This window comes from Aotus nancymaae, unplaced genomic scaffold, assembly GCF_030222135.1.
Source record: "Aotus nancymaae isolate 86718 unplaced genomic scaffold, 86718_ANA_hifiasm-v0.15.2.pri h1tg000021l, whole genome shotgun sequence".
In the NCBI taxonomy this organism is placed as follows: Eukaryota; Metazoa; Chordata; class Mammalia; order Primates; family Aotidae; genus Aotus; species Aotus nancymaae.
The window spans coordinates 16,047,484-16,073,941 of NW_026988433.1; the positions used below are offsets into that span (position 1 = coordinate 16,047,484).

The 26,458-nt window shown below is 50.2% G+C and overlaps 1 protein-coding gene across 1 annotated transcript in view; it reads left to right on the top strand.

Moving 5' to 3' along the window:
• Positions 1-26,458, top strand: part of TESC (tescalcin) — a 58,252-nt gene that overhangs the window by 18,567 nt on the left and 13,227 nt on the right. Inside the window, exons 2-3 of the mRNA XM_012468995.3 lie at positions 4,813-4,882; positions 21,802-21,882. Coding sequence (XP_012324418.1) covers positions 4,813-4,882; positions 21,802-21,882 — 151 coding nt within the window. The remainder of the gene's footprint in view (positions 1-4,812; positions 4,883-21,801; positions 21,883-26,458) is intronic.

Here is a 26,458-nt window from a genome sequence, read left to right on the forward strand (position 1 = left end):
CATAACTCATCTTTAATAGTGGTTTAGGTGCACATGTTTAGCTGTAATTTCTAATTATTATTTATCATCAGATCAGTTTATTTTGGGGGTTAAGTGATCAAACAAAGGGAGACAGACAAATAAAACAAGAAAACAAAACACAAAACCGAATGATTTTTTTCTACACATTTTCTTTTTTCTTTTTTTTGAGATGGAGTCTCCCTCTGTTGTCCAGGCTGGAGTGCAGTGGTGCGATCTCAGCTCACTGCAGCTTCCACCTCCTAGGTTTAAGTGATTCTCCTTCCTCAGCCTCCCAAGTAGCTGGGATTACAGGCATGCACCACCATGCCCGGCTAATTTTTGTATTTTTAGTAGAGATGGGGTTTCACCATGTTGGCCAGGCTGGTCTTGAACTCCTGACCTCAGGTGATCCACCTACCTCAGCCTCCCAAAGTGCTGGGGTTACAGGCGGGAGCCACTGTGCACAGCCTGAACCATACGTTTTCTGGGCATACAGTTCAAATTGTGAGCCTGCCCCTCTCAAGGTCAGTGACCATGTTGGCCAGGCTGGTCTCAAACTCCTGAAGGTCAGTGACCTTGAGTAACTTACATTCCTTCTGAGCCTCAGTTTGTTCTTCTTTAAAACAGGAATTGTATGTCCCTCACAGGGTCATGGAAGGTACTAAAGAAGATGACGTGTGCCTGGGACACAGTACTCAGCCAGAGAATGACTCAATAACGATATTTATGAGATCTCTCCGCCATCCAGATGGGATCATGTTGTAGGCTGAAAAGCTTTCTTACATGACTAATACATATACATTGTATATTAGAGAAAAATTGGAAAATGTAAATGAATCAAAAGGAAGACAATCTTTAATCCCAGTATCGAGATGAGAAATAATTATTATTATTTCAGGGTAAAGAACTCTAGGATATTTAAATTACTTAAATACATTTGTATATTTTTATGTCTTTTCCACAAGATAGCGTTGTGCTCTCTTGGTAGCAAGCTGTTTTTAGACATTATATGTGGAATTTATTTCTATGCAAATATACAACTGTCACTATTAAAGGCAATATACATAAAAATTCTTTTTCGGGCCAGGAACGGTGGCTCATGCCTGTAATCCCAGCACTTTGGGAGGCCGAGGCAGGTGGATCACGAGGTCAAGAGATCGAGACTGTCCTGGTCAACATGGTGAAACCCCATCTCTACTAAAAATACAAAAAAAATTAGCTGGGCATGGTGGTACATGCCTGTAATCCCAGCTACTCAGGAGGCTGAGGCAGAAGAATTGCCTGAACCCAGGAGGCAGAGGTTGCGGTGAGCCGAGATCGCACCATTGCACTCCAGCCTGGGTAACAAGAGCAAAACTCCATCTCAGAAAAAAAAAATAAAATAAAAAAAAAAATAAATAAAAATAAATTCTTTTTCTCTTTTGCGCACTAAAGGCAGTATACTTAAAAAAAATTGGCTAGATATATCAAAAAGTGTTTGACTAATCTGTTTTTTTTTTTGGAGACAAAATCTTGCTCTGTTTCCTAGACTGGAGTGCAGTGGTGTGATCTCAGCTCACTGCAACCTCCACCTCCCAGGCTCAAGTGATTCTCCTGCTTCAGCCTCCTGAGTAGCTGGGACTACAGTCGCCTACCACCACCCATGGCTCATCTTTGTATTTTTAGTAGAGATGGGGTTTCACCATGTTGGCCAGGTCTCGAACTCCTGACCTCAAGTGATCTGCCCGCCTCAGCCTCCCAAAGTGCTGGGATTATAGGCATGAGCCACTGTGCCTAGCCCCAGTCTGCTTTTGATGGTCACTTAGGGTCAGTCAAATTTTAAGCTATTTAAAGAATGCTAAGTTGAACACATTTATATATTCACATTTTTGTACCTGTTGCGTCTATTATTTTTAGGATACATTCCTGCCAAGTGAAATTACAATTATTTAAACATTTTTATTTTTCTTTGTTCTTCCCAGACTTCCTTTAGTCAGGGAGGAATAACACATTTTTTGTTTATAGTAAACTTTTAATCGTGACATAGTGCACATCCAGAACAGTGCGTGACTCATGAGCATGCAGTTTGGGGTTTCCAAGAACACAACTGTGTAAACTGTGCTCAGATCTAGAAATGGAACATTCCTAGTACCCAGACCTCCCGTTTGCTCTCCATTCAAGTTACTCCTCCTCATCTCATCCTCCAAACGTCATTTACAGTGTTCACGTCATCCACAGCACCTCCCTTAAGACGGCCACTATCTTGACCTCTAACATCGTAGTTGAGTTTTGCCTGTTTTTGAACTTTATGCAAATAGAATCATAAAGTATGTATGCGTTCCTGTCTGGCTGCTTTTGTTTTGTTTTTTTTTGTTTTGAGATGGAGTCTCACTCTGTCTCCAGGCTGGAGTGCAGTGGTGCAATCTCAGCTCACTGCAACCTCCACCTCCCGGGTTCCAAGTGATTCTCCTGCCTCGGCCTCCCGAGTAGCTAGGACTATCAGTGTCCGCTACCATGCTCGGCTAATTTTTGTATTTTTAGTAGAGACGGGGTTTCACTATGTCAGCCAGGCTGGTCTACATTTCTTGACTTCGTGATCCACCCGCCTTGCCTTGGCCTCCCAAAGTGCTGGAATTACAGGCATAAGCCACCGCACCCAGCCTCTGTCTGGCTGCTTTTGTCTGTGAGTATATTGTTCATTTTCGTTGCTGTGTGCTCTTACGTTGCTTGATACTACACATTAGCATTCTACTCTGCCATTGTTGGGCATGTGGGTAGTTTCCAGTTTAGGGCGATTTCAGCGGCACCACCATGACATCTTTGTATGCATGCTTGGGTGAACAGAAGTATGCATTTTTTATGTATATACCCGGGAGTGGAATTGCTAGGCGATGAAGTATGCCAGTGTCCTTACTGACATATCTATGATATAAATGGCCATATTTTCCTGTAGAAAGGTAGAAATTGCACTTTGATGATCCACCTAACCGTTCTGACTGTTGGTGGCTACATCTGTAACAAGGGGATACAGCCCCTCCCCGAGTGCTGGGAGGAAGAGATGAGCTCATCATTGGAGCCATGCCCACAGTAAGTGGGGAGCCCTGAGTCTAGGTTGGCAGCCTTAATGAGCTGCTGGAGATGCTTGAGAATTCTGAGCTGTAGATTTTTGAGAAGTCTGAGGGCAAAAAACAATGAGCAGAAAGTGAGGTGACCAGTTGGCCCCAGAAATTAGTTGCCTCTGTAACAGGAGGAAAACAGTGCTTAGGGGTAGGGAATGCTGGGAGGATCGAGGTCACAGCTCCCCAGTCCAGCCAGTGTTTTGGAAAGGTTTTCGTGAACTGTATATAGTCCCTAGGAACCAAACCTAAAGGCCTTGAGCGCCAAGGTACTCTGGGTGGGCAGACATACTTCGTAATGAAGTCTGGCTTTGGGGTCGGACGGACTTAGAGTTCAGTCCCAGCTCTGCCTCTGTGTGTTATGGATCTTAAATGCTCCCTGAGCTGCAGTTTTCAAATTACAAAACTGAGATAATAGCTGGGTACAGTGGCTCAGGCCTGTAATCCCAGCACTTTGGGAGGCCAAGGCGGGTGGATTACTCGAGGGTCGGGAGTTTGAGACCAGTCTGGCCAACATGGCGAAACCCCGTCTCTACTAAACATACAAAAATGAGCTGGGCATGGTGGCACGTGCCTGTAATCCCAGCTACTCAGGAGGCTGAGGTGCAAGAATCACTGGAACCTAGTGATTCTTAGTAGAAGCGGATGTTGCAGTGAGCTGAGATTGCTCCACTGCATTCCAGCCTGGGTGACAGAGTATGACTCTGTCTCAAAAAATAACAACAACAACAAAAACCTGAGATAACATTCACTCACTTACTGAGTTGTTTTGATAATGAAGTGAGAAACGCAGATCATTGTTTAATATTGTGCATTTTTTAGAGACAGGGTCTTGCTCTGTCACCCAGATTAGAGTCCTTCCATTTCTTTGCTCCACCAGATTCTCCATACATTTCTCACTATATGTCTCCCAGATCACGTCCAACACCAGCCTGAACCCTTATTTCCTCTCCCTACTCATGTGTCTCTGAGTCTGTGCTATACAAAGCCCCTTTCTCAACTAGGAAAAAACCCATATTCTGGAGCGGAAGAGGAAGGGTCAGACAAGCAGATGCAAGTTTCTCTAGGCCTGGCATGGCGGCTCATGCCTGTAATATCAGCACCTTGGGAGGCCGAGGCGGGCAGATCGCTTGAGTCCAGGAGTTTGAGACCAGCGTGGGCAACATGGTGAAACCCTGTCTCTCTTTAAAAAACAAAAAACAAAAAAACAAAAATTAGCCAGGCATGGTGACGCATGCCTGTAGTTGCAGCCACCCAGGAGGCCGAGGTGGGAAGATCACTGGAGCCCAGAAGGTGGAGGCTGCGGCTTCAGTGAGCTGAGATGCCAAGGTTGTGCCAGTTTACTCCAGCCTGGGTGATAGAAGTGAAACCCTGCCTCAGAAAAAAAAAAAAAAGTTTCTCTTTAGTGGACTAGGGAAGGTCAGAGGTTGGGAGAATGGCCTGGTTCATGACTGCCCTGTCTCGGGAGCTTTTAGTAATAGTTGTATTATCATTACTAAGGCAGTTGGAACTGATCACTGCAGAGCTGTGTTTCTGGGAAGAATGGGAAATCCTTCCTCTGCTGCTTCACCCGGCGCTCGCTTTTGCCATGGTGGGAGATGCTTGGAGAAGAGGTGCAGCAGCTGGTGGGGATGGGCAGAAGAGTATCTGCAGCCTCTCCCCACAGTCAGCGATGTGTTTTTCTGTCTCATTTTTCTCTCTTTCCCCCACTTCTCAGTCTCATCGGATCAGATCGAGCAGCTCCATCGGAGATTCAAGCAGCTGAGCGGAGATCAGCCTACCATTCGGTAAGATCGGCAGCGGGTTTGGGTGCTGGGTGGGTCCCTGCCCTCTCGGATTTCTCGTTTTGTTTCTTTCCTTGAATGCTGAGTAGCTCTCAAAGAGCGCCTGGGTTGCCCCGTTTCCTGCAGCAAAACTGTAGTTGTTTTAATGCTTCTGGTCTCTTCTAAGACAAGAAGTTCCCAAATGGTGATGAAAGAAGCACTCATGTTTCTAAGAGGATCACACAATTATAAATTACAGCTAGCTTGGAAGTGAGGAAGGGCTCTTCAGCCACCACCTGCCCTACTCTGACTTCCTCAGATGGAATGTGCTTGGAATCTCAGACACACATGGAGGACTTGTGTTAGATTCCAAGATCCTGCCAACTGCCGGGAACACAAAGATGAATCAGTTGTGGTGCAGCCCCAAATAGGGGCTCGGGCCGTCATCAGGACCCCCAACTCCCCTTCTTCAGGGTTAGTTCCAGCCTCAGGTAAGATGGGGGTGGCTGCTTCAAATTTCTGTTAAGGAAAATCAAGGCTGAGTAGCTGGGATTACAAGTGAGTGATGATGGAATTACTTGCAACTAAGTCAGTGAGAGATCATTGTCAGTGAGTTGGTCATCACACAGAGCTCATGAGGAAGCTTCAAGTTGAACAAATTTCTACTGTAAACTTCTAACAGGTATAGTTTCCTAAATAAGCATTCAGGGTCTCAAGGTTACAGTTTGTTGGAACTTTGAAACAAACCTTTTAATACTCCAGGAAGACTTCCCTCCTAGTAAACAGACTTAAATTTCCCCTAGGTTTTATGGAAACTGACATGTAAATATCCATTTTCGCTTGTGTGTCTAAACACAGGCGTATTGTTAATCCAGTTTTTTTTTTTTTTTTTTTTTGAGATGGAGTCTTGCTCTGTCGCCAGGCTGGAGTGCAGTGGCACAATCTTGGCTTACTGCAACTTCTGTCTCTCGGGTTCAAGTGATTCTCCTGCCTCAGCCTCCCGAGTAGCTGGGACTATGGTGCACACCACCACGCCCAGCTAATTTCTTTTTGTATTTTTAGTAGAGAAGGGGTTTCACCATGTTGGCCAGGATGGTCTTGATCTCTTGACCTCGTGATTCGCCCACCTTGACCTCTCAAAGCGCTGGGATTACAGGCGTGAGCCACAGCGCCCGGCTTATGTTGCATTCTTAAATCAATTTCCAGAGCTCAGATTCTGACGATCTCATGGTTCTTGTGGCCTCTGGTCTCAGTTTGATTGCATCCAGGGCTGACTTAAAGACAATTAGAATTTATACCTGTAATTTTACATATCTTGCCCACCTAGCCCAGTGGAGGAGAGAGACCCTGAGCCCAGCGGAAGAATCACCTGTCTTCTCATTGGCTCTGATGGGGTCACGTGCCTGAGTCTGAGCCAATCGTCATGGCCAAAGGCCAGACATACAAATGTTTACCCCAGAGTTGTAAGGGCCGGGGGCCTGGTCTCAGTTTCCTCCAAGGGCAGGGATGGAGGGTGGGTGGTTTCACCAGGGCAGGGTGAATCCTCCTGGGGCCGTAAGGCTGAGGAGTTTGTAGGGTGACATAAGTCGGCCAGGCACTGAGGTGTAAAGAGGAGGTGGCACATGTGGATACTGGATGTTGGAAAACAGTGTCAAGGGGATGCTTTGCTTATTTCTTTAGAGGTTCATGAGCAGCCTGGGCAATGTAGCAAGACCCCTCCTCTACAGAATATTTAAAAATTAGCCAGGGTGGTGGTGCACACATGGAATCCTGGCTACTTGGGAAGCTGAGGCAGGAGGATCACTTGAACCTGGGGGTTCAAGGCTGCAGTGAGCTACGAGTACACCACTGCACTCCAGCCTTGGCAACAGAGAGACACTCTATCTCTTAAAAAGTTCATGTGCATCTGCTGTGCACCGGGCGTCTATGCCGGTAGATGCAGCTGCCGTGGAGCTCGCAGTGGAGGATGTGGGAAGGCAGAGCCCCTTTGTCCTCGAGACAGTTTCCCAGCAAGTGGAACCCCCAGCCCTGTAACAAACTGCCTTGGACTTACTGTTATGCATCTGGCGTTAGATCCATCCAACCTTGGGTGGTGAACTTTAGGCTCATACTCTACATGCATAGAGATGCAGAGGCAAAATCCCAGCCTTCGGAGTCCAACTGTGTTAGAATCCTTCATGCCATTGGCTGTGTGACTTCGGGCTGGTCACTTTGTTTCTCTGAGCTAGTCTCCTCATCTGGAAAGTGAGTGTGGTCACCAGGGATTTGATTTGAGCATTAAAAATGAGCTGTGGGTCGGGCTCTGTGACTCACGCCTATAAACTCAGCACTTTGGGAAGCCAAGGCTGGAAGATCGCTTGAGCCCAGGAGTTCAAGACCAACCTGGGCAACAGAGCGAGACCCCTATCTCTAGAAAAAAACATAAGCAGGGCAATTTAGCTCTAAGCTGGGTTCACAGGCATTTGGCAAATGGGGCTGCTATTATTCCACCCCGTCCTGAGGGTCTAATCTGAGTGTGGTGGGGGCCCAGATGCTGTGTGAGGAGAAGGATGTGCTGCCATTGGAGGCCCCGCCCACTTTTAGGTTCTAGGCACTGAGCCCCTGATGCATTGCCTGGCACCCCATCATAGGCTTATGGGGGGACCTACTAAAATGGCGTTCCTTACAACAATTTTTTTCCAACTTGAGTATGCTCGAATCACCTGGGGATCTTGCTGCCATGCAGGTTTTGCTTCTGCAGTCTCAGGGGTGGGGCCTGAGACTCTGCGTTTCTAACAAGTGCAGCAGTTGCCCAGCACTGTGGACAGCGCACAGTAGGTCCTCCAGGGTTGAGTGGGTAGAGCGTCCTCCTCCTGCAGACTCTTTGTGCCGATGGCACCAGACTCCTACCTTCCAGGCCTCACCTGCCCAGGCTCAGCTTAGAAATGGGAGCTGTTGGTCCTGCCCTGCCACCCCAAACTATTTGCCCCTCGCCTGTACACTCATCCCCAGGACTGCCCTTGCACAAGCCCTCAATGTGTCTGCGTGGCAGGATCATTCAAAGGACCCAGTGAGCAGCCCCTGCTCAACAGCCCTCAGTGGCTCCCTAGTGCCATCAAGGTCATCTTCTTGCTCTTTATGTGGGGCTCACAAAGGTGTATAGATGCTTGCTTCTGCTTTACTGAGGTCTCAGTGTGGACCACATCCTCCAAGATACCTCTCCTGCCCCCTGAAGCCCCACAGCCTCCCCCTGGGGGTGCCCCATCCCCACATTCACAGCACAGAATTATAACTGACCCCCCCCTTACCCCAGCAGACTGGCTTCTTAGGTGGGTAGGAACAGATCATCTTTTTCCTTGGCCCAAGTGCTGAGTCCAGGGTCTCTAACACAGTAGGTGCTGTGGAGTAATTAAATGAATGACTGAAGGGATGAATGAATAAATGAATGAATGAAAGAAATGAGGAGTGAATATAACGACTAACAAAGTTCTTGACCACACAGGAAGCATGGCACAGTGAGGCCTGTTGCCTTTAATAGTACTTCCCTCGTTAGGTTTACATAATCCAGGTGAAAGAATTTAGCAGCAGTCCTGGCATGTAGAAATAGCTCACAAATGTAAGCTCTTATTATTTGAAGCTGTTTTATGTGCTACACAACAGGAGTGTATTCTTCAGTCTTTTTTAAAATTTTTGATAGGGTCTCACGTTGTTGCTCAGGCTGGTGTGCAGTGGTGCAATCTCGGCTCACTGCAGCCTTGACCTTCCAGGCTCAAGTGCTCCCCCTGCCTCAGCCTCCTCAGTAGCTGGGACTACAGGTTGCACCACCTTGCTAATTTTTCGTATTTTTGTAGAGATGGGGTCTTACCATGTCACCCAGGCTGACTTCAGTCCTATAGAACCCCACAGGAGGTAGAGGCAGGGACACTCACTTTCCCCGTTTTACTGATGGGAAAGTAAAGCTAGAGAGAGAGGCCATGTATCTGGCCCTGGGTCACACAGCTTATAAGTGGAGGAGCTGGGATTTGAACCCAGTGCCAAGATCCTCCCGTAGGAAGCCAGGGGCATTGCCTTGATTTGTGAGTGGTCTCTGAGGACCTCAGTCTCCCTGCCTCAGTGCAGGGGTGTGTTTATAATTCCCATCACCGCCGCCCTGGTCTCAGAGCTTCAGAGTCAGTTTCAAGGTTCGTGTCAGCTGCACATAGTGACAACCCTGGCCCAGCCTGCAGGAAGGAGGTGACAGACCACAGCTTCTTATGCAAACAGGCCTACAGGAAGGGCCTCCTCCCAGCCTCCCAGAACTGCTTTGCCTTATCCTAATCCACCCTCCAGGGCCTCCAGAAGGGAGATAGGGCAGCTCTTCAAGGTTCCCCTGAGCTTTCCTTGCCTGTCTTTGCCTGAGCAGCCCTGGCTTGGGAACTGGTCCCCAGTGCTGTCTCCACTCTGCCAGGGGTTTTCTAAGTGACCCCAGGCCTGGTCTTCAGCCCCCTCAGATCCCTGGCACGTCTTGGAAGCTGTCCGACAGGCCACAGCCCAGGGGCTGTGCTGGGGTTTCAGAACATGGACAAAATTCATTTTTTTTCTGGGGACATTCCACCACATGAGCATGGCATTGACTGGGGTTCCTGGTGAAGACCCCTGGCACCCCACTGCAATCTGCGATGGGGGAGAGGGTGCCACTCCCTTTGCCCTCTCCTCCTTAGAAAGCAAAGGGCCCACGTGCTTATGAGGATCCCACAGGAGGCTTGTGAAGACCTTGTATGCAAAAGGACTTTGAAAAACAATCATTCAAAACCCACAGGCTTTAGATGCAGATGAATAAGATTTGTAAGTTGCCAGTTGCACTTAAAAGCTGAAAGAATTGAGTTTCTAAACGTGCAGCTTGGCAAATTCAATATAGCTTTACAAACTCCCATGAGGCAACTGATGGACCAAAATTGATATTGTTTTTAAGTCACCGTTGCTTATCTGTGTTGGGTCTGGTCCCATCTCTTTCCAGAGGTCATCTCAGGACATCTAGGGGAGGGTTCATCATACGGCCTTGAAAGCCCCACTTCAAGGCTTTACTTTTGCATGGGTTCTTTACAGAGCCCAGTTCCTGATTTTTAGAACATTCATATTGTTGGCTGGGCATGGTGGCTCACTCCTGTAATCCCAGCGCTTTGGAAGCCTGAGGTGGGAAGATCACTTGAGGTCAGGCATTCCAGACCAGCCTGGCCAACATTATGAAACCCCGTCTCTACTAAAAATACAAAAATTAGTTGGGTGTGGTGGTACGTGCCTGTAATCCCAGCTACTCGGGAGGCTGAGCAGGAGAATTGCTTGAACCTGGGAGGGGGAGGTTGCAGTGAGCCGAGATTGTGCCACTGCACTCCAGCCTGGGCGACAGAGCGAGATTCTGTCTCAGAAAAAAAAAAAAAAAAAAAAAATTATTTTGTTATATTCCCTTTTTAAAAGAGGTTACCCCAAAATTGAATATGCTTCAGGATCCTCAAGACCTGAATTCATCCAGACCACGAAGCACTGAGTTCTGTGGCCTCTTGGCAAAATGCCTGAATAGGAAAAAAAGGAATTATCTATGGAATTCTAACATGCTCATTAGCTTCCTACTGTGTAGGTGGCCCTTTACCAGTCCTCAGAAATTTTCCTGCAAGTGGAAGAGACCTCCAGGTAAACCTGTTAAAAGGTCAAAACTTTAGGTAATGAAGGAAATGCAGAAATGGCTTCTGCACTGTTTCTTTCTCTTGTTGGGCCCCTTAACTGGTGAATGTTCTGAATAGCAATTTTTAACTTCCTGATAGCACGCTGGCAGGCTTATAAATGCCAGATATAGACGCTATGGAATACTTCGGACATAGTGGTCAGGCCATTAGGAGGCTTGATTAGATAAAGCCACGTTACAAAAATATTTTTAGATTCATCAAGCCGTTGAATGTGGAGTTATTCCGGAGGTAAATGCAGCCACAGACATACACAGGGAAGAGAAAAGGACTCCGTGCTCCGTGTCGAAGGCTGCCAGCATGCAGCCCTATGTTCTGATAGCTCAGACAGCGGGGCATCAGCAAAGCTTCCTAACTCCAGGTCCTGTTTTTCTTCCCTCAACAGTGTTCTTTTTTGTTTTCTCTGTGACAGTCTTGCTCTGTCGCCCAGGCTGGAGTATAGTGGTGCGATCTTGGCTCACTGCAACTCCCCGCTCCCAGGTTCAAGCGATTCTCCTGCCTCAGCCTCCCAAGTAGCTGGGATTACAGGTGCATGCCATCACGCCTGGATGGTTTTTTGAATTTTTAGTAGAAACAGGGTTTCATCGTGTTAGCCAGGATAGTCTCGATCTCCTGACCTCGTGATTCGCCCACCTTGGCCTCCCAAAGTGCTGGGATTACAGGCATGAGCCACCGCGCCTGGCCCAATTTTTGTATTTTTAGTTAGAGACAGGGTTTCACCATGTTGGCCAGGGTGGTGTTGAATTCCTGACTTCAGGTGATTTGCCCACTTTGGCCTCTCAAATTTCTGGGATTGCAGGCCTGAGCCACTGCGCCCATCCCCTCAGCAGTGTTCTTACCACTGCTTTGCCATTTTTGAAGTTAGCACAGGGTTGGCCCAGTGTGTAGCTCACACCTGTAATCTCAGCACTTTGTGAGGCCAAGGTGGAAGAATTGCTTGAGTCCAGGAGTCTGGGACCAGCCTGGGCAACATAATGAGACTCCGTCTCTCCAAAAAAAAAACCTTAAAAATTAGCCAGGCATGGTGGCATGCACCTGTGGTCCTAGCTACTCGAGAGGCTGAGGTGGGAGGATCGCTCAAGCCTGGGAGGTTGAGGCTGCAGTAACCTGTGGTCTCGCCACTGCACTCCAGCCTAGGTGATGAAGCAAGACCATCTCAAAAAGAAAAAAAAGCACAGGGCTGTGTGCAGAAATGGGAGCCCAGCTGCCATGAGCTGAGTGCTCACATGTGCCAGGTGCTGGGCTCGGCACTCACATAGTCTCAGGAACCCTCTGAGTTTGACGTTATTATCCCCATTTTACAGATTAAGCAACGGAGGCTGAAGAAGTTAAAATTACACAGTAGGGCCTCAGTTCGAAAGCAAAGCTGGCTGATTCTGGAGCTCTAGCACCAAACCGCTGCAATGATTTGCTCTTCACACATCCCCTTTTCACCTAGTCACTTTGCTTTGCTTTTAACTTGCCTATGGTATGACTGCTTTTTGAGAGGGTGGGGCAAGGTCTCGCTCTGTTCAGACTGGGGTGCAGTGGTGCAATCATGGTTTACTGCAGCCTCCAACTCCTGGGCTCAAGCCATCCTCCTGCCTCAGCCTCCTTAGCTGTAGCTGGGACCACAGGTGTGCACCGCCACATCCAGCTAATTTAAAAAACAAAATTTTTTTTGTAGAGATGTGAGTCTTGCTATGTTGCCCAGGCTGGTCTCGAACTCCTGGCTCAAGCATTCCTCCTACCTCAACCTCCCAAATTGCTAGGATTATAGGCATGTGACACTGTGCCTGACCTCAACAGTTTATTATCATTTTTTTTTTTAGAAATACTATACTCACAAAGAAGCTGCTGAGGCCCTGCCTAGCTTAGCTGTCTGTTTCACCATCAGAATTTAATATATTCCAAAAGGCAGAGAGTCTTCCCTTTAAAAGACTTAGCTAGGATGATGCACGTTCACTTAAAGAAGAAAACCTGCTATGGTAGCTGTAAAGCTGCCCAGAAGAGACAGCGAGAGTGAGGCAGCTGGGCTCGCACATCTGCTTAGGTGAGAATGTTAAGGCAGACGTGAGGAGGAGAGCCGCCAAGGAGATAGTTTGGTGTGAAAAGGTACAGAGGCGTTCCCAAGGCCAAAAGCAGCTTTCTAAACAGTCTTATTTTATTAGCGGGTACTCGCATATAAAACTTTTATAGAGATTCTTTTCCCACAATGGTTGGTACTGTCATGGTCCTTGCTTACAAGCCTGCGGGTGTCCAGGGCCTTGTGTGGTGGGTTTTAGAGCTGAGGATCCTGTGGGGCTGAGAAGGAGAGGTTTCCCTTCCCCTCCTGGGGTGCTTCTGTTGTGATGCTTGTGTGCATGAGGGGTAGTCATACAGAACACTAGCACATCAGCCAGTTCATGCTATAGCATGAGAAATACTAAAGGTTATCTGGGCACAGTGACTCATGCCTGTAATCCCAGCACTTTGGGAGGCCAGGGTGGGCAGATCACTTGAGGTCACGAGTTCCAACCCAACCTGGCCAATATGGTGAAATCCCGTCTCTACTAAAAATACAAAAATTAGCCAGGCGTGGTGGCAGGTGCCTGTAGTCTCAGCTACTCGGGAGGCTGAGGTAAGGGAATCTCTTGAACCCAGGAGGTGGGGGTTGCAGTGAGCCAGTTTTGCGCCACTGCACTCTAGCTTGGGTGATAGAAAGAAAAAAGAAATACACTAAGGGAAGAAAATGGGGTAGACAGACACCCCGGAACCCTAGGGAGGGGGAGGGTCCTTGGGGTAGGTTGTCACAGAAGGCGCCCCGAGGATACCACATCTGGGCTAAGACCAGGAGAGAAGGAGCCGGTGTGTGAAGAGAAGAAGGAGGGAGCTGTAGGCAGAGGGCCCAGCACAAGAGGAGAACCGGAGAGTCGGGGCAGATCACGGAGGGTTGCCTTGGCTGTAGCAATGACTTGGGCTTTCTTTGTCCTTGAAATAAAATGCACAGATGTGGCCTGAAACACCACCTGTATGTTAGCTCCTACTTATGAGTTTTTGATCTTGCTCTGTCGCCCAAGCTCACGTGCGGTGGTGTGATCTCAGCTCACTGCAGCCTTAACCTCCCAGGCTCAAGCAGTCCTCCCTCAGCCTCCTGAGTAGCTGGAACTTACAGGCATGTACCACCATGACCGGCTAATTTTTGGATTTTTTGTAGAGATAGGGTCTTACCCTGTTGCCCAGTGTGATCTCGAACTCCTGGGCTCAGGCAATCCACTCACCTCAGCCTCCCAAAGTGCTGAGATTAGAGGTGTGAGCCACTGTGCCCGGCCAGGTCCTCTCAGGACCTCTCCCCTGAGCTCCTGACTCACAGAGCAAGTGCCCATCTACTTGATATCCAAATGGCATGCTGCTTAACATGCCCCAAAGCAGGCCAGATGCGGTGGTGCATGCCTGTAATCCCAGCACTTTGGGAGGCTGAGGCAGGTGGATTACGAGGTCAAGAGATCGAGACCAGCCTGGCCAACGTGGTGAAACCTTGTCTCTACTAAAGATACAAAAATTAGCTGGGCGTGGTGGTGCATGCCTGTAATCCCAGCTACTCGGGAGGCTGAGGCAGGAGAATCGCTTGAACCCAGGAGGCGGAGATTGCCAAGATCGTGCCAGGCACTTCAGCCTGGAGACAGAGCAAGACTCCATCTCAAAAAAAAAACAAAAAAAAAAAACCCAAAGTAAGCAACTCCTCATCCCTCCCAGAGGTCCCCCATTCCTCTGCGGTCAATGGCAGCCTTACAGTTCCCTACGGTGTCACCTTTGATTCCTCCCTTCCTTAGCCCTGCCTCCAGTTCATCAGCAAACTGCCATTTCTACCTCCCAACAAGCCCAGGACCTGCTGCTTCTCTCCCCTTCTTCCTCTGCTCCTCCAACCCCACCCCCATCCAGCCACCATGGTCTCTGGCCTGGGCCACCACAACACCGCCCTCCCTGATCCCCCTGTGTCTGTCTTCACTGCCCACCCACCATCCAGGCTTACAGTCCTGTGTGGGAAGGTCCTGTGAGAATGTCTCTTCTCTGTTGAAGATGTTCTGTCTCACCCATTGGGAGACAGAGCCACCACTGAGGCCTCTCAGTGTCCTGCAGGCCCCTGCTACACTCATCCCCCCAATTCTTTTTGCCCGAGTTACATGAACATTCTTTCTGTTCCCCTCATTGTGACATGTGCCCTGGGTGTTGAGAACCTCCCCTCCTTCAGGTCTCTGCTCAAATATCACCTTTGTCCCTGTGGCCTTTCCTGACCACCTCATTTAAACTCATACCAGCCTTCTGTGGTCCCCATCCCCCTTTCTCTGCTGAATGTCTCTGCAGAGTACTCGTCACTGCCTGAGATGAGATACTCTATTTCCCACCTTTTTTGTGCTCTCCTGGATTCTCCATAAGGGATTGTGTCTGTCTGATTTACCTCTGTAGCTGGCACTCAGAACAGTGCCTGGCTCCTAGAAGGGGCTCAAATGCTTGTCTCTGAGTTGCTCCCTGTAAGAAGGAAATGCCAGGTGTCAGGGGAAGTTGGGGGCTGACAAGGGGAAGGGACAGGGATGAGAAGGTCTTTTCCCTGGGGGAATGGTCTTGGTGACGTTACCCAGCTTTTGGAGGAGGCATTTTCCAGGAGCAAAAGGACCAGGCCTTTCTTGCCAGAATCTTCTGTGCAAAAATGTGGTTAGGAGAATTGCCTGGTGCATTTGGACAATTCCAGGTACTTTGAAACATTGAGGGATTAAGAGGCCAGCATGTGCATGTGAATTGCGTTAAAATGCAGGTTCTGTAATCCCAGCACTTTGGGAGGCCAAGGTGGGAGGATCACTTGAGTCTAGGAGTTCAGGACCAACCTGGGCAATATAGCGAGACTGTCTTTACAAAAAAAAAAAAAATTAACTGGGCCTGGTGGTGCACACCTGTAGTCCCAGCTGCTCAGGAGGCTGAGGAGGGAGGATCACTTGAGCGTGGGAGTTGAAGGCTGCAGTGCACCATGATCACACCACCATATTAATGCAGGCTCTGATTCAGTAGGTCTGGGGTAGGGAGAGATGACGCATCTCTAATAAGCTCCCAGGTGATGCTGATGCTGCCGGCCCAGGAGCCACACTTTGAGTAGCGTCAATACTGGGAAGGCATGTGCTGAATGACACGCAGTCTCTGCCTTCAAGAGTTCCTGTGGGGCCTCAGTTTCCCCACTGTGGGAAACAGCAAAGCTGAACGGTGAGCGCAGGAAGGGGAACTCAGCGAGGCGTTGGGCAGGCAGCCCTGCGGAGGAAAGACCGGAGTGGCCTCCCTCAGCGCGGGGAGCCCAGGTGGGTAGACAGCAGGAGGCAGGAGCTCCAGCCTGAGAACCTGGGCCTGGCTGCACCCGCCCCTTGGAGGTCCGTTAGCCTTGCAGTGGTTGAAGGGGCTGGGCAGCTCTGAGCTCAATACCCCTAGAGAGAACTTTGCAACTCAGCTGGGCCCCAAAAGCCGCCGGAAACCAACCCAGACCACGAGGCTTGAGGAAGAGCCCAGCAGAGTCCTCGGTGGTGTTTTGAGTCGGGTCCTTCCCTTCTTGTCGGCCTGACGCTTGTCCTGCCCTCTTCCTGGGTCCCAGATGGGGCCTCTCGGGCTGGGGGCTGGGTAGGATCAGATGGTGAAGGACAAGCTCTCTCGCTCTTTCTCTTTAAGTTAAAAATGCACAACCGGAAGGAAGTGGTGAGAGTGAGGAAGCGCATGAGATGGTTCAAGCCAGCGGTGGGACAGAGCTGGAGTTCCGTGCCAACTCTAGCTGTGTGACTGCGGCTTAGTCTCTTTGCCTCTCTGGGCCTTGTGTTCTGGTCTGTAAAATGGGATCATCATTGTTGCCACTCGTGATTATGTAGGGTGAATAAGTGTACAGTGCTTAGCACAGCTTGAGGTCACAAGAGCCCTTTGGGACTTCAGGGGGACATTGTCATGAATGCCCTGGGGATTGCGTTAAAATGCAGGTTCTGTAATCTCAGCACTTTGGGAGGCCAAGATGGAAGGATCACTTGAGCCCAGGAGTTCAGGACCAGCCTGGGCAATAAAGTGAAACCCTATCTTTGCCACGGCTCAAGCTCCCCACCCTAGGAGACCTGGAAAGTGTGTGGCTCTGGAGCCCTCATGGTCAGCCCCCTACCCTGATGGTCGCTGGGGCAGGACCACTGGCCACTGAGAATCGGCTCCCGCCGAGGGCAGTGACCTGCCTTAGCCCTGGGCTCTACGGTGTGGCAGAGCCTGTTCCCATGGCTGCAGCCTGGACTGGGATACCTTCAGCGGAGCTGGTTCATCCAGCCCAGTGAGGACCTGGGGAGGAAGGAAAACAAAACTGACACGAGTATTGACGGAGCATGAAACTGATGAAACGGAAAGGTTAGCCCATCCTAAGGGCTGGACTCAAGGCCTGTGCTCTCCTTGTTGAAAAGGGACGTTGGCCATTTTTAGGGAAAGTCCCTGAGGGCCAGGCTCCATGCCACTGCCTGAGCCAGCCGGCATCATTCTTAACAATGAGAAGTGGCTTCATCTCTCTGCCCCAGTTTCCTCATCTTTAAAATGGGCACAGGCATGGTGCAGTGGCTCACACCTGTAATCTCTGCACTTTGGGAGGCTGAGGTAGGTGGATCACTTGAGGTCAGGAGTTTGAGACCAGCCTGGCCAACATGGCGAAACCCCGTTTTTACTAAAAATACAAAAATTAGCCTGGTGTGATGGCACACATCTGCAATCCCCGCTACTCAGGAGGCTGAGGCATGGGAATCACTTGAGCCCGGGAGGTGGAGGTTGCAGTGAGCCGAGATGGCACCACTGCACTCCAGCCTGGGCAACAGAGCAAGACTCTGTCTCAAAAAATAAAAAAAAATAAAATGGGCATAACTACCTACTTTATAGAATTGTTGTGAGCCCTGTGTAATAATGTAAAGCTCTTAGAACAGTACCTTACATTTTGAGTGTACATAGGTTAGCTGCTATTACATTATTATTACTGCTATTAATACTGCTGCAGCAATTACTGTTGCTGCCGCCGCCATTATTACTGTTATTATTTTAAAATTAAGAGCTCACCCTGTGTCAGGCAGTCTGCTCAGCACCTTATGTGGATTTCTCTCATTTGATCATGTCAGCCCCATCATGCTACTGGATATTCCTATGATCCCCATTTTACAGATGAGAAATAGATGAGAAATCCACGGCTTGGAGATGTACTGTGACTTACTCAAGACCATGTGCCTGGCGAGGGGCAGACCTGGGCCAGCACCGCTCTCCCCACCTCACGTTTGACCGTGAACCATCCCCTTTGATATGGGAAGAATTAGGTCTGCACCCGTCTCACAAATGAGGAAACTGAGGCTCCAGGAGTCCCTCTGGAGCTCCACGTGGTCCCTTTCTCAGTCAGGGATCTGGGCTTTGGAAAATGGGTTCCGATTGGCCAGCCGGGGAGAGTAGGGAAGCAGGGTGTCGGGGGTGAGAGCCTGGCTGGACTCTACCGGGCTTCCAAGCTGGCTCTTCCACACCCTCACCGGGTGAGCTGGGGCAGATCCCAAACCTCTTTGTGCTGAGCCTGAAGTGTCGGGGATAGTAGGCGCCCTCGTGGGGTTACGCCGGTAAATGAGATGGCTCCGGTCAAGTCATTTGCACACTTGTGAGCTGCTGTCACTGTTACTGTCATCGGATCATGATTTCGTAGAATGTGATTATCTCCTCTGGTAACCTTGACTCATTCAGGAATCTGGTCTCTCTATTCTGCCCCTTCCTGTGGTCCCCTCCCACTAATGAGGAAAAAGGGCAGGACATCTAGCTGTCTGCGAGCAGTGAGGGTGGGACCTGCAAAGAAAAAAGCATGTGTCACACACCGAGGGACTTTCACAGATAGAACATTCGACAGAACGTTCCCAGCCCCCAAAAGCCCTTCACGTTCCCTCCCGATCACCCCCAACTCCGGGGTGGTTCCCCATCACCCTGACTTCTAGCTGCAGAGGTTCGTGTTAATCACTTTTTGTTCTCTAGGTAAATGGAGTCATAGTGCAGTAGCACAGAGGTTCTTTTTTTTAAAGACTTAGAAAATTTTAACACCTTCATGATGTAATTAACATTATAAAATTCACCCATTGAAAGTGTGCGGTCCATTTTAGAGCACCTCAGAAAGAAGCTCCGTACCCATCAGCCTCCGTCCTCAGCCCCTGGAAACCACACCTCTCCACCGTGTTTCTCTTTCCTGGATGTTTCCTATAAATGGTGTCATACACCAAGGGGCCTTTTGTGTCTGGCTTCTTCCACTGAGCAGCATGTCTTCCAGGTACAGCCATGCTGTGGTGTGGAATAGAACCTCGTTCCTTGCCAGTTGCAGTGGCTCACACCTGCAATGCCAACACTGTGGGAGGCCGAGGTGGGTGGATCACCTGAGGTCAAGAGTTCGAGACCAGCCTGGCCAACTAGTGAAACCCTGTCTCTACTAAAAATACAAAAGTTACTTGGGCATGGTGGTGGGCACCTGTAATCCCAGGTACTTGGGAGGCTGAGGCAGAAGAATCATTTGAACCCGGGAGGCAGAGGTTGCAGTGAGCTGAGATCATGCCACTGCACTCCAGCCTGGGCACCAAAGTAAGACTCTGTCTCAAAAAAAAACAAAACGAAACAAACAAACCTTGTTATGGCCTTATTTTTTTTCATGGCAAAATAACATCCCCTCTCTCCCAGCCAGCTGCCTCTTTTTTTGGAACTGGGTTCCTGGGAATCTAAAACATGAGTCTTCCCTGATGCGACTCCTGGCTTTGGCCAGATGCCACAAGTGAACTCAGCCAAAAGGCCTGGGTGGGAGGGACAGGAGGCCATGCCGGGGACACAGAGGAATCTGGGAACCAGGGCCAGGTCCTGCTATACCTCTCCATGCCTCCATCCCCACCCGTCCAATGCATAAAACAGGGCAGCACAGGAGCCAGTGAGGCGTTCGTGGAATCTTCCAACTCAAACAGCTTGGAATCTGTGTCTGTTTTGCCTCCTCCTCGCCAGCATCTGTCTGTCCTAGCGTTGAATCCCACTTCCAATGACTGTCCCGCCATCACTTCCCACCTGGACGTCCTCCTTTTCAGTGGGCTGATAACCCCTGCCTTCCCCACCTGGGCCTGACCCCTTATTCCTAGGATCACCAGCCTGTGCGCTGGGTCCTTCCGAAGACCTCCACTGCCTGTGGAGGCCCATGTAGCAGAAGGAAAAGGTGAGCAGGAAGTGGATTCAGAGAACCCAGGACAGCCTTCTGTGAAAGGGCAGGGAGGAGGGCAGGCAGGTGAGGGAGTGGCTGACATCCTTGCCTCTGTGCCTGCAAACCTGCAGCCTCTAGGACCCAGCAACGCCTGTGCCAGCTATCAGGTGTCCTGTAACATAGCTGTCCCAAGCCAAGCTTAATTTTTTAACAGATAAGGTTTCACTGTGTCACCCAGGCTGCAGTGCAGAGGCACCATCATAGCTCACTGTAACCTTGAACTCCTGGGCTCAGACGATCCTCTTGCCTCAGCCTCCTGCATTGCTAGCTGGGACTGCAGGCCTACGCCACCACCCCTAGCTGGCCTTATTTTATTTTTTTTTTACAGCTTTAGTGAAATGTAATTCACATAATACACATAATTCACATACAACTCACATTAAAATGTGCAATTCAGTGACATTCGTTGTATGTACAGAGTTGTGCATCCAGCAGTACAGTCAATATTAGAATGTTTTCATCACTCCCAAAAGAAAGCTGTACCCTCAGCTGGCACACGACATGCCCCTCTCCCCAACCCCCTGGCAACCACCAGTCTTCTTTCTGCCTCTACGTACTTACCTATTCTGGATAGTTCATGTAAATGGAATTGTGTAATATGTGGCCATTTGTATCTGGCTTCTTTCACTTAGCATAATGTTTTGTTTGTTTGTTTTCTTGAGATGGAGTCTTGCTTTGTCATCCAGGCTGGAGGGCAATGATGCGATCTCGGCTCACTGCAACCTCCACCTCCCGATTCAAGCAACTTTCATGCCTCCGCCTCCCGGTTGCTGGGATTACAGATGTGCACCACCATACCTGGCTAATTTTTGTATTTTTAGTAGAGATGGGGTTTCACCATGTTAGCCAGGCTGGTCTCGAACTCCTGACCTCAAGTGATCTACCCCCCTTGGCTTCCCACAGTGCTGAGATTACAGGCATGAGCCACCGTGCCTGGTCTCACTTAGCATCATGTTAGTTAGATTCATCTATGTTATAGCATGTATTGGTACGTGATTCCTTGTTATGTCTAAAAAATACTCCCTTGTGGTTGGTTGTAGTGAGCAGAGATCACACCATTGCACTCCAGCCTGGGTGACAGTGAGATTCCATCTCAAAAAACAAACAAACAAAAAAAACTCATTGTATGGACCACATTTTTTTTCTCTAATTATGAGTTGACAGACATTTGGGTTGTTTCTGCTCTATGGGTGAGCAATGTTGCTATGAAATTCATGCACAGGTTTTTATTTCTCTTGGGCATATCCCCAGTGGAATTGCTGGGTCATCTTTTAACTCCACGTTTAACCTTTGAGGACCTGCCAGACTGTTTTCCAGAGCTCCAAGCCAGCACCCCACTGCTCTAAATACTGACCTGGGGCTTTAAGGATGGGCTTCAGGCAGTTTCCAAAAACCCAGAATCCCACAAACCCCACGTCTCTGCATTTTTTTTTTTTTTGGAGATGACCATCCATTCCACCTCTTGGATTCTCAAAAGTATCTCAAGGCCAGGTGCAGTGGCTCACACCTGTAACCCCAGCACTTTGGTAGGCTGAGGCAGGAGGATTACTTGAGCCCAGGAGTTCAAGATTAGCCTGGGCAATGTGTCAACACATTGTCTCTACAAAAAATTTTAAAAATTAGCTGGGCGTGGCAGCATGCACCTGTGGTCCCAGCTACTTGGGAGACTGAGGCTAGAGGATTGCTTGAACCCAGTAGGTCGAGGCTGCAGCGAGCTATGATCACACCACAACACTCCAGCCGGGGTGACTGTGAGACCCTGTCTCAAAAAAGAAAAGTATCTTGAGCCTCCAAATTTTCCCTGCTTTTGCCCAGTCTGACGGTTAGGGGAAGGGGCAAAGTGAAGTGTATTCCAGTTCTGTCTCCTAACTCTGAACTATTCTTGTGGGGCCTGCTGGGGATCCAGAATACAGCTTGATACAGGATGAAAATGCCAGCTGACATCTGCTGCTTTTCTTACTTTCTTCCTGGTATCTCTCCTTCTTGGAAACCAGCAAGGAGAACTTCAACAATGTCCCGGACCTGGAGCTCAACCCCATCCGATCCAAAATTGTTCGTGCCTTCTTCGACAACAGGTGAGCATCTTCCCGTGAACCAGCCTGGTGGCAGGTACCTTTGTCTTGTGTGACATCATCTCATTGCTCGGAACGGCTCTTTGAGCTGATGCCCAGAAGAAGGGGCTAAGCTGGGTAGGGGTTATGAGCACAGGTTTGGGGTTGGACCGTTCTGGATTTATAGCTGGGTGACTGGGCAGCTCACTCACGCTCTCTAGGCCTTTGTATTTGTTATCTCTGGCTGTGTAACAAATTACCCCAAAACTTAGTAACTTAAGACAATAGCCAGGCATGATGGTGCGCACCTGTAGTCTCAGCTAGTGGGGAGGCTGAGGTGAGAGGATACCTGAGGCCAGAAGCTCAAGGCTGCAGTGAGCTATGATCAGACCACTGCACTCCAGCCTGGGCGACACAGTGAGACCCTGTTTCCAAAAAAATAAGAATAAAAAAATGAAAAATAACAATTACAAAACAATAAATTCTCTTAGAAAAATTCTAAGAAAACTATTGAGGAAGACTTTTTAAACAAGAAAATTCAAGGCTGGGCATGATGGTTCATGCCTGTAATCCCAGCACTTTGGGAGGCCAAGGTGGATGGATCGCCTGAGGTCAGGAATTCAAGACCAGCCTGACCAACATGGCAAAACCCTGTTTCTAATAAAATTATAAAAATTAGCAGGGCAGAATGGGTCACACCCATAATCCCAGCACTTTGGGAGGCCGAAGCAGGCAGATCGCTTGAGGTCAGGAATTCAAGACCAGCCTGGCCAACATGGTGAAGCCCTGTCTCTCTTAAATATACAAAAATTAGCTGGGTGTGGTAGTGCACGCCTGTAATCCCAGTTACTCAGGAGGCTAAGGCAGGAGAATCTCTTGAACACAGGAGGAGGAGGTTGCAGTGAGCTGAGATTGTGCTGCTGCATTGTCCAGCCTGGGTGAGAGTCAGTAAGACTCCTCAAAAAAAAAAAAAAAGAGAAAAGAAAAATTGGTAAGCGTTTATTATCTCACCATTTATGTGGGCCAGGAAAGGAATCTGGGTGCAGATTAGCTGGGGATCTCAGAGTCTTGTGAGCTTCAGCCAAGACATCAACTGGGGCTGAGGTCTCACCGTGTGGCTCACCCAGGGAGGCTGTTTCCAGCTTCAGCCTGTGGCTGCTGGCTGGAGGCCTCTTCTGGGCCCCTCCACGGAGCTGCTCACAGCATGGCAGCTTCCTTCCTCCAGAGCCAGCTCTTTGAATGAAACGCAGGGCACATCCCACATGGAGGCCACTCTCTTTTTGTAACTGAATCTCGGAAGTGACACCCCATCCCTTCTGCTCTCTTTGATAGAAGTAAGTCACTGGGTCACCCCACTCTTGAGCACAGGGACGTGACTACCAGGAGGCAGGGATTTTGGGGACCATCTGGGAGGATGCCTCAGTTTCACCATCTCTAAAATGGAGATAATCGGCCAGGCACGGTGGCTCACGCCTATAATCCCAGCACTTTGGGAGGCCGAGGCCGGCAGATCACTTGAGGTCAGGAGTTTGAGACCAGCCTGGCCAACATGGTGAAACCTTGTCTTGACTAAAATTATAAAAATTAGCCAGGCATGGTGGCGCATACCTGTAATCCCAGCTACTCAGGAGGCTGAGGCAGGAGAATGACTTGAGCTTGAGAGGTGGAGGTTGCAGTGAGCTGAGATTGCACCACAGCACTCCAGCCTGGGCAAGAGTGAGATTCTGTCTCAAAATAAAATGGAGAAAATCATAGCACCTGCCTAGCAGGGTTGCTGTGAGGGGTGCTGGGGGTGTGTGTGGGGAAGCACGAGGTTAGCTATTCATACATTCATCACCGTGGCTTACAAAGAGGTGCTCACTTTGGCCTGCATCCCAGAGCTGAGGCTCAGACCAGAGCTCATGCCCCAGATGTCCAGTATTATTTAAGGTGAAAGACTTGGGTGACTAGGATGGAGACCGGAGGTGTCTGGGGCTCTGGGAGGGGATGTAGGGGTGGGCACACCCTCCCCATGCTGCTGGGGCCTGTGACATGCACACCAAGGCCAGTCAGCCTGTTGGCCCCAGTGTCTCTATGTCTGCAAGGATGGCTGGGAAACAGGACGGGCAGAAAGAGGAAGGACGGGAACAGGTGTGGCATGGTGATGAGACCATGGGGCTTCCCTGCTAGATTTTGAGCTGTGCAGGGAGGAGCCACTCACCCTGGTTCTGCAGGGATGTGGGACCCTGGGCCAGGCACTGAGCCTCCCTGAGTCCCACTGGAAGCCGGGGGTGCTGCTCATGGGGAAGGGGTCCTTCAGCTGCCCCTGGATATGCAGGGCCTTCCTCTGCAGCCTGTGGGGCAAGGCCTGATGACACAGTGACCAAGAGTTAAGCCGGAGATGCAGGCAGAGAAGGTTCCAGGTGATTGGGAACTGTGTATGCAAAGGCCCTGTGGCACAGGGAGCTTGGGGAGCCCAGAGGAGAGAGCACTGGCTGGATCACAGAGGCCAGTGTGGTGTGGGGAGGGCAGGCCTCATCAGCAGCATCTGTGGACCAGGGGAGCCCAGAGGCAGAGAGACCTGGCTGGATCACAGAGGGGCCAGCACGGCGTGGGGAGGGCAGGCTGCATCGGGCAGCATCTGTGGACCAGCAACAGGGATCTTCCCTTCAGCCTCAGAGCGGATTTGGGGGGTGCTGATGGACTTTAATGTGAGGGTGTCAGGGGTGGGTAAGCCAGGTTTGCACTTTGCAGAGGTCACCATGGCTGCTGGTCGGTGGTAGAGGTGGGAACGGGAGGTGCAGGCCAGGGAGGGGCGAGTTGTGGTCTCAGGCTTGGGTCCAGGCTGCCCAGTGGAGCTGGGGAGCAGGGGCAGCTTTGAGCCACCTGGGAGGTTCTAGATAAGGAAGAAGAGCTGGAGCTGGGAGTCAGAGTGAGAGACCGGGTCCCATAGGCATCTTCACAGCCAGATGTCACGTCTGCCAGAGAGGAGGAGCCTGTGGAGCTTGAGTGACTGTGAAGCGTGTGAAGTTTCACAGTCGGTGGCAAAGTCAGAGTGGAATCCAGTGCCCTTCTTTTAAATCCTGGTTCTCAGAGGAAGGACTCGGAGGTGGGCAGTGCATCTTAGGCCAGTCCCCAAATGAGCCAGAGCAGGCGTTGGGGAGGAGGCTCAGGCCCTGACAGGGGACCTAGAGTTAGAGGCACTGACAGGAAGACGGCACAGGGGCCAGAGCCCAGTGGGCGCCTGTGTGTGTGCGTGTGTGTGTGTGTGAGAGAGAGAGCGCGTGAGCGAGCACACACAGGCACGTGTAAGGGGTATGTGTGAGCATGAGGCTTGTTTCTCAAAGGCTCGGGTGCCACTCTGGCCAGTCGTAAAGCTGGAAGTGGGAACTTCCCGGGGTGGATGAGAGGTGGATTTCACAAGGGCGTATGCTTGTCCAAACACAAGATCTGTGCATGTTAGTGTATGTTCTTATTTCTTTAAAAAAAAAACAAAAAACTTGACCCAAGGTGACTTGGCTGTCAGCTGTCACCTGTAGGAACTGGGATTCCACCTCGGGTCTGTCTGCCTCACGATCCTGGACAGACTCAGTTGTATTTTCGGCTCTTGGGGTGGAATTCACGCACCTGCCAGGCTGTTTTCCATGAACAGTGGCTCTCCAGGAGACGGGGTGTGGGGAAAGGGCCAGGGCGGATGCCTCCCTGTTTTCAGAAGACAAGAGAGCACACTGGGCATGCAGCTGCCAGACTTGGGGACGGGCTGACGGAGGCAGTAGCCTCCTCCTTTGGAGGGTCCAATTTAGGACAGAGCCATGGGGGGACTGGCACAGGCGTGGGGCTCCCTGAAGGATGGGGGCAGGGACCTCAGTCATTTGGGGAATATTGAGTGTTCAGAAGGTAGGCATTGAAACAAGTGGCCATATCTCAGGAGGACTCCAGGCAGGGACAGGCGGGAAGGGGCGGTGAGTTCTGGGCTGGCGTGGGTGGCTGAGACCACCCTGCAACCCTGGGAGGGCAGGTGGGATTGGGGGTTACCAGGAGAACCAGGGAGGCCCCAGGAGGGTGCTAAGCAGGGAGCAACAGGTTCTGATTTGCATTTTGCAGAGCTCACTCCGGCTGCATATGGAATGCACAGGAAGGTGCAGGCGGGGCCAGGCAACTGCAGAGGCCAGGAGAGAAAAGGAAGGATCTCAGGGAATTGGCTAGAGGTGTGAAGCTGGTGGTGGTTGGATGTGGGGGTGTTGGGGACATCCTGGAGACTCTGGGTCTGGAGCTGAGGGCAGCTCTCATGGTGCCTGCCTGATGGAGCTGCCATTGAAAGATGGCCAGGGATCTCCTGGGCCGAGCCAGAGGCAGAGGGCAGTGGCCAGGTATGGGGTAGTGAGAGCCTCCCCTGTAGGTCCCCAGACCTCAGCCTCCAGCTGCTCCTTGGAGAAACTGGGTGTGGAGAAAGGGAGGTGCCAATGACTGAGGCTGGCCCAAAAGTCACCAAGGGAGGGGATGATTATAAAAAGGCTTTCCTCTGGCCTGTACCCAGAATGACTTCGTGGGCCACAGCTGGAGCCTGTAACTATTGGAAAAGGGCTTCACGTCACATCCTGTAAATGCTGAGAGGAGCTGG